Below are 8,010 nucleotides of genomic sequence, written 5' to 3'. Positions count from 1 at the left end.
AAAAGCCAGACATGTTTAAACTAAAAAAGAACCACTTGGAAGGCTACATTCTTTCAAATGACAACCTAGAAATACAGGTTTCCAGTCATACATGTTTTCGCTCCAACTCCTGTCACGGACCGGGACTTGAGAATCATGAAGCAATAAATTCTCTTAAAAATGAAAGTCTTCTTTACAACCCCTGAATCGTAAGAATCCCTCTCTTGACTAACCTATAATTAACTATTCCAAGAGGATGCATTTTAATAGAAACACCAGTCTTGTGACAGGAGTGGAAAGCTCTTAGTTGAAATGTTTTATTTAAAAACAAAAGGAATTTGTAGAAACTTTCAGTAGGAAATAAAACTGACACACATCCTCAGGTGCTTGACTTTAAGGAGTTTGGAATGGTCTACCAGCCCGAGTTCATGCCATAGCCATAAAGAAGCATTTTGGCTTATTTCACCATGCTGAACGTCTCTCCAGGCTTGGGTTAATTACATGATCAAGATAATCATAAGAATAAAACAGTATTAACTGAGTGACGTATGTTAAGGCTGATTTTAGGTTTTAATACCCACATTCAGTTATATATAATGTAACTTCACTCCGACTGAGGCTGACAGAATAAAAATCTTTAACACTCAAGCATAGCACAATACAGCAGTACAAATGCATTTTTACCAGCAGCAGCAGTTGCTAGTATTGCTTCTGAGGAACCATAATGTTTATTTTCATTAGTAGGTGAACCTTTCCAAAAATAGTATTCATCCATTCAGTTTCCACACCTGCTTTTTCCAACACAAGGTCATAAAAGGTTGGAGTCTGTTTAGCAGAAATTTGGAACTGCACAGACTCTGTTTATCACATTTTCTCACACACACTACATACACACACAACCTCTTTAGAGCTGCTAATGGTATAACCTGCTTGTCTTTGAGTCATGAGTAGAAATGCAGAGACAACCCCATGGAGACACAATGAGAATGAATAACTTCACCGGAATTTAAACTCAGAACCCGTTAGTAAAATGCAAATCACCACACCATTATACCACCACAATTAAAATAATCATTGGATTATGATACTGTATCTGTCATTGTATCACAATATGCAGCACACTACACTTATTAATAGAAGGACAGTAAGCTTCATAACAATGACTGCTGCATAAAAATAGCTCAAGGGATTGTAGGAAGTAAAAGAAGACAAAAGAAACAGCAGTTTGTAGATTTCTTCAGCATCTGAAGAACTACAGGCTCTGCTTGAATTTTCACAAGTTACTCAAATGCTACATTTGAAAGAATTTTATGACACTCTTTTTGGTTAGATTGTCAACTTGGAGTGAAGGATAAATCTGACAATTTGACATATGTATATATATATATATATATATATATATATATATATATATATATATATATATATATATATATATATATATATATATGTTTAGTATATACAATCCATCAATTATAAAACAATCTATTTTCAGCAATTAAACAATTACCAAATCAAGGAATAGTAGAATACAAAAATCCGAACATAATAGGTGCCTGTCTATTCATTTTCATAAACCAATGCATATTGCTATAATTGAAGGCATGGATCTTCTCAATGAATGATCCTTAATAACTACCACACACTGTATTATTTTATCTGGTACTCTAATCTATACACTGCATGTGAAAAATAAGCAAAAACATACACACACACACATTTGGAATTTATAAATAAATATTCTTTAAAAAAATAAAGTTTATCATATAAACACTGTACAAAAAGCAATTGTCTTTTAAACAAGTTGGATTAAAGGATTATTGTATTGTGGTCCAGTCTTTGGTGTTAAAGTTTTGATTAAGCTTTAATGGGATGTCACTGTCTTCACAATTCTGCGTACGATAATTCTTTTTATTAGTTCTCCTTGCATTTATAAACATGCAGGTTCCGACAAAACAAAACATGGTCGAAGCCATCATCATTGACAGGCCAATGATGAATGTTAACTGAGAACAGTGGATTTCCGAAAACTGATTGCCACATCGTCCTTGAATTTCTATGAATGGTCCTGATATTGTGAGATTTGGTTCAGCCTGCAATTCGCAAGGACCTGAAGATTTATTTATGTAAAGATTGACCCAGACCGTTGACTGCAGAGGTTTGGGTAATCCACTGTCTGAAATTTCAATAAGCAAACAGTGCATGCCATAATTATCGATAGCAATCTGCTCCTGAAGAGAAATGTTTCCAGTTGAGGGATCGATCTGAAACAGACTAAATGTGTGTTGATTCTCTGCTCCAATAATCCTATAATTCATCACTGCGTTCATTCCACTGTCTATATCAACTGCATAAATCCCAGCCAACGTAGACCCAGGCTTAGCTGTAACTGGTACCGGCAGACAGGACAAGTTATTTTTCGGAACAAGTACTTTGGGAGCATTGTCATTGATGTCTAGTACAAATATCGTGACCTTTGCAGTCGAAGATAAAGCAGGGGTTCCGCTGTCCTTTGCTGTTAGCCATATTTCATAAAGGTCTTCTTTTTCTCGGTCTATGTCAGCTGAACAACGCAACACCCCTCTTACATTGTCCATCACAAAAACATTGCTGCTATTTACAATAGAGATAATGATTTGGCCGTTCAGTCCGGTGTCGGCATCAGACGCATTAATTATTCCTATTTCACCAAGAAGAGGAAAGTTTTCTGGAATAAAAAATGAGAACTCACTGGTAATGAAATGCGGGTGGTTGTCATTTTGATCCAAGACATGTATTGTCACTGTAGTGCTTGTGCTTAGCGATGGATTGCCCTGATCAACTCCAAACACTTCTATCTTGTGCATCTCCATCTTTTCTCTATCAAGCACTGTCCGCACTGTTAGGTCGCCAGTTTCCTCATTAATGCAAAATACTTGTAATGCTTCGGGCCCCAAATGATAAAGGACAAGTCCATTTTCATCACTGTCTTCATCTGTTGCTGACACCTTTCCCAGACTCGCATCTGCTTTGTTGTTCTCTTCAATGAAAAATTCGAACACGTCTTGAGTGAACTGTGGTGGATTGTCATTAACATCAGTCACTTTAACCTTTAAAAACTTCTTGTGTTGCACACCGGGCCTTGTGGAATCATTGGCCACTATAAACACATCATAATATTTTTCAAGTTCAAAGTCCAAAGGTTTTGATGTCATCAGTAAATATTTATCATCATAGGGTTTTAAAATAAAAGGCACATCCCCTTCAATGTACAAAACATATGGAATGTTCTTCGAATTGTTAACTTCAAAAATGGCAACTGCAGTTTTCTCAGGTTCATTCTCTTTTAAAACAATACCGTCGTTATCTTGACTTGCTATGTAGCTAATACCTATCACTGGCTGCCCGATAAATATCTGAGATATAACCACTGTTACAACAGCAGTGGCAGGAGGACACAGTTCCCCATTTGCGTAAACAGTTAGTTTATGCTCAAGAGGTGTCTCTTTATTTATGCCCTCCAATAAAGTGATAATACCAGTTGAGGAATCCAAATGAAACAATTTCTTAGATGTTTCAGAGACTCTGGGGCTGTATGAATAGCTTATCTCAGCATTTGATCCAAGATCAGCATCTGTTGCCTGAACCCGTGCCACTACATTGCCAGGAGGTTCGTTCTCTGGAAGTTTGACTAGAATTGAATCTGAGGGGGCAAAAGTTGGGCAATTGTCATTGGCATCTTCTATGTGAACGATTAAGGTGGCCGTTCCAGACAAGGGTGGGCTCCCAGCGTCCATTGCAATCAGTTTCATCTCATGTATGTCTTGAGTTTCCCGGTCAAGCTGTTTTTTCACTGTTACTAGAAGTAAGGAGCCTTCTTTTTTGACGCTGAAGAAACCATTATCATTTTCAAGATGGTAGCTTAAGTTAGCATTAATCCCAAAATCTTTATCAATGGCAGTGTTGTCTGTTCCAAAAGGTGCTCCAAATACAGGACTATTCTCTGGTATGAAGAGGACAATATTTTCCTCTGGAAAATATGGAGCATTATCATTGATGTCTTCTATGATGATATTAACCTTAATCATTTTAAAATATTCGTCAGGTTTTACAATCACATCAAGTTCCAGCATGCATTCATTCATTAAGTTGTCTATTGGGCAAATATTTTCTCTATCAATTCTGTGTTTGGTCGTGTACAGGTATCCTGTTTCCTCATCAAGAGTCACATATTCACTGTTATTGAGGAGTTCGTAAGTTAAGGTTTCTCCATCATTAACCTCTATGAAGACATGCTGTTCAATGTTCCCAATGAAAATGCCTGCATCCTGCTCCTCGTGCACACTGAGAGTGACTTCTGCAAGAGACTCAGCGGAGGTCATGAGGCTCAACAAAAGCATGGTCATGTACTGCAGAAAGATAAAAGGAAAGAAATTACATAAGGACAGGGTGATCAATTCTGCTCACTCCCCGAACTGCTGCTTTAAGATTTTGTGTTGATTTGTATTTCTTTGTATCACATTAGGACTGGTTTTGTGGTCTGAATACCAGTCTTTTTGTCAGTTTAAACAAGTTAATTAATTAAGTATTTCATTTTAATGAAATAAATTAATTAAGAAGTGAAAAGCCACTCTTGGTGAGTGGTTTGTACAAATTGTTCTAAGAGGCTATAGAAGAATGTTGGAAAAAAATAGCATAATCCCTCCATCCATTTTACATACCTGCGTAATCCCATTGGGATGAAATTGGAGGAGATGACCCTACCTTGACTGACAGGTCCATTAAGTCTTAAAGCTGTAATTATACATTTGGCATTTTATTAGGTGGATTTCAATTGAGACCTGTTATTAGCTGCTGAAAAAATAAAGGCCTAACATCATAGAACTCAGAAAAGGCAGGAACAGAAGATGCTGTAGACATGCTCATTGTCAATATTAATACTAATTAAAAATGAGCTTCTATATTTAATTATACCATAACATACTCAAACCCGCTTCGTTCCATTCTGAATTGTATTGGCCTGGAATCTGTCCTGGCAGCCCTGGGCACAAGGCAGAAATCAGCACTGGACAGGGCATTATTCCATCACGAGGCCCGTTCACTTGCACAGGTCCAGTCTGCATTTACCAGTAAAAATGAAAAATCCACACGGACATGGGGAACAACAACTGGAAGTGGGATTTGAACCCAGAGTCATGATACAGGATTGAGAATCTCTGTGACATCATAGATATAATTATGGGTTTAAAAATGCATGGAGTGAAAAACACCCCCAAAACAAGTACTTATAAATTAAAAAACTGTTGACAAACTACCCAGCCAGAGAGGTTGTATCTTTTAAAAATGCTTTTCTTGTTTTTTTTTTCTTTAATAATTCTAGATTACAAAAATGATGAGAAAAAGGAAATGAAAACAAACCAAAAAAGGTTTAACTGCTTTATACAATTTTCAGAAACACAATGCCTCTGTTTTCAATGTTGGTAATCCAAAAAAGAACTATCATGTGCAGAGGCATGGAAGCTGTTGTGGTATATCAAATCTTACAACACCTGCATACACTGAAATGTAGAACTGCAGAAAGACACCGAATATTCACATTCTACATTTAAATAAACTTAAAATTGTATCCACCATTTTTTCAAAATAAATAAACCCCAAAATACAGTTTTATAAAGTGTATTTTCCAAATTAGTCATTTTTATCATTTATGTTTATTTTGGCCCCTTACAATGGTCTCAATTGCTGGTAGTTACTTATTTGATTTATGGGCAAGTGAGTCATGCAGTTGTTGTTCTACTGAAAGTGACACAGCAAAGTCCTAACATTTAAACATGAAGGCATATAAATGTTTGCAACATTTAAAGCTAAAGCAAGTCTTTTTCAGTGTTTCAAAGCATTTAATCGAAAAGCAACCAACCTGAAGCAGTGTCGCCCGCTGTCCTCTTACTGACTCCCGTCTATCCATTTCTGCTACATGTGCAGTCTCTTCCGAATGGTTTACCTTGGCTGAAAATCACTTTGCACAAAATGAATTTCTCTTGTAATGGGCGTGCTGCTTCTGGTTAACACCTCTTGCCCTGAGGCAAAAAGTTTTCAGGAGGGCTCTGGGAATTAGCAATTCAGACTGAAGAAGAATAGGGATGGAAAAAAAACAAACACTGACGATATAAATGATATTTCCTTTTTGTCTGTTGTGAAATCATAACTTGTGGAATTTGTATTTACAGTGAGAAAAGGGAGAACCAGCCTGAATAGTGATAAAACAACAAAGTTTATAATATCACCGGAGAACCACTGAACTGAAAAATATGTTAAGATAAAATGTGTAAATCTGATCATTTTCTTTTACATCATGTGCACAGTTTCTACAAAGTGATGTCTGCTGTAGCAGGAATAAAAACAAATGTTGCAATGGATAAATGCTACTGTTAAATATCCCCATCTGTACTGAAATACTTCATACTTGTAGCACTCCATTCTCATTTGTGTCAGCACTCTGTTATCTCAAGAATGCTAATACAGGATAGCATAGCGGCACAGTGGTTAGTGCTGCTCAGTGTTCAGGATTCAAATCCTATGCATGGACACTGATTATGTGCAGTTTTCATATTCCTCCTGTGTTTTTGTGTTCCGCGTCCTTAAGGACAGTTTTGGCTACGTTAACTGACAACTCTAAACTGGGTGTGCCCTGTAATGGACTGTTATAGTTTCCTCGGCTACACATATGTATAGTAAAAATATAAATTTGATGTTTTCACTATGTACTGTGAAGAATGACTGGCATCTCAGCCAGTATGAATCCCGCTCCCTTACCTGACCTGGAGGCTTTTATAATGGAAGGTCTTCTGCAATATATAAAATTATTTTACAGTCCCTCCCTTTCAAAGATCCCAGAGTACAGTGGGAAAAGGATCTCTCACTCAGCATCTCAGAAAAGGAGTGGAAGGTAGCAATGCAGAAAATTCACTTGAGCTCCATATGTGCAAAGTATACAATTATTCAACTTAAAATTATAAATTGAGCACATTGCGCTTAAAACTGTACAAAATGTTTCCAGGGCAAGATCCAACCTGCGAACACTGCAATCAAGTCCCAGCCTCACTGGGTCACATGTTCTGGGCCTGCACCAAATTAACATCATTCTGGACCAAAATGTTTAAGTGCCTTTCAGACAGCCTTGGTGTCACAATCCCTCCTAACCAAGTAACAGCTGTGTTTGGGGTTCTTCCAGATGGGAGAAGGACAAACAAACTGTGATTGCATTCACTACACTTTTGGCACACAGACTTATTTTGCTAAATTTGAAGAATCCTAACTCTCCTCTTTTAAGTCAGTGGGAAACCAACGTTTTATACTATTTGAAATTGGAAAAAATCAAATTCTCAGTTAGAGGATCTGTACAAAACTTTTTCAAAACCTGGAAGGATCTAATCAATAATATTTTAGAATAAGAAGGAGTACTTCTCTCTGCATTTCCTTTTCTTCTCCATTCATCTCTATTGCCCTATTAAACTCATCAATTTAGGTATGCTTACAAGCTTTAAGTATTACCCCGTTGGCCATGCTCTCTTTCTCAGGGGTGAGGTTCGATTTGTTTTCAATCCTATTTTTGGTAAAAATGTATCTATTTGTATGGAATGATTACAATAAAGTTAATAAAATGAAAAAAAAAATATATATATATATAATGGAAGGTCAAGGAAGGAGGAACAATATCTGCTTTCCATACCAGGATCTGGATGTGGAAGAACATTACAGCCACTTCATGACACTCAGGTTGGACTTAGAACTGGGAAGGACAGCACAGTGGGTGACTACCTACTATAGGCAGAGCATCCCCAAAATACCCATACACTGGATGGCAGCCCCCGATCTGGCAAGACCCATTATGGACGCCTTCAGGTCAGCATGAGAGTTCTGCTCCTGTGGGCCTGCCTTGTCAGATTTTGTGGGGGCTGCCTGGGGGAGCTCTCAGATAGCAATGACACAAGGACTGTTGTGGTCCTGCCTGACCTGGATGCAAAAGTACTCTGGAGTTAAAAGAGAGCTCAC

At 37.3% G+C, this 8,010-nt stretch overlaps 1 protein-coding gene across 1 annotated transcript; it reads right to left on the bottom strand.

The window, feature by feature from the left end:
- Positions 1–1,496: 1,496 nt before the first annotated feature.
- On the bottom strand, positions 1,497–5,953 carry pcdh20 (protocadherin 20). Its single transcript, XM_039765821.1, has 2 exons — positions 5,876–5,953; positions 1,497–4,367 (listed from the first exon to the last, which is right to left on the bottom strand). The coding sequence occupies exons 1-2, from the start codon at positions 5,921–5,923 to the stop codon at positions 1,797–1,799; spliced, it is 2,619 nt and encodes an 872-aa protein (XP_039621755.1). The 5' UTR covers positions 5,924–5,953; the 3' UTR covers positions 1,497–1,796.
- Positions 5,954–8,010: the final 2,057 nt, after the last annotated feature.

Source organism: Polypterus senegalus, chromosome 10 (assembly GCF_016835505.1).
Source record: "Polypterus senegalus isolate Bchr_013 chromosome 10, ASM1683550v1, whole genome shotgun sequence".
NCBI classification, from domain to species: Eukaryota; Metazoa; Chordata; class Cladistia; order Polypteriformes; family Polypteridae; genus Polypterus; species Polypterus senegalus.
This window is presented reverse-complemented; position numbering and strand designations above follow the sequence as displayed.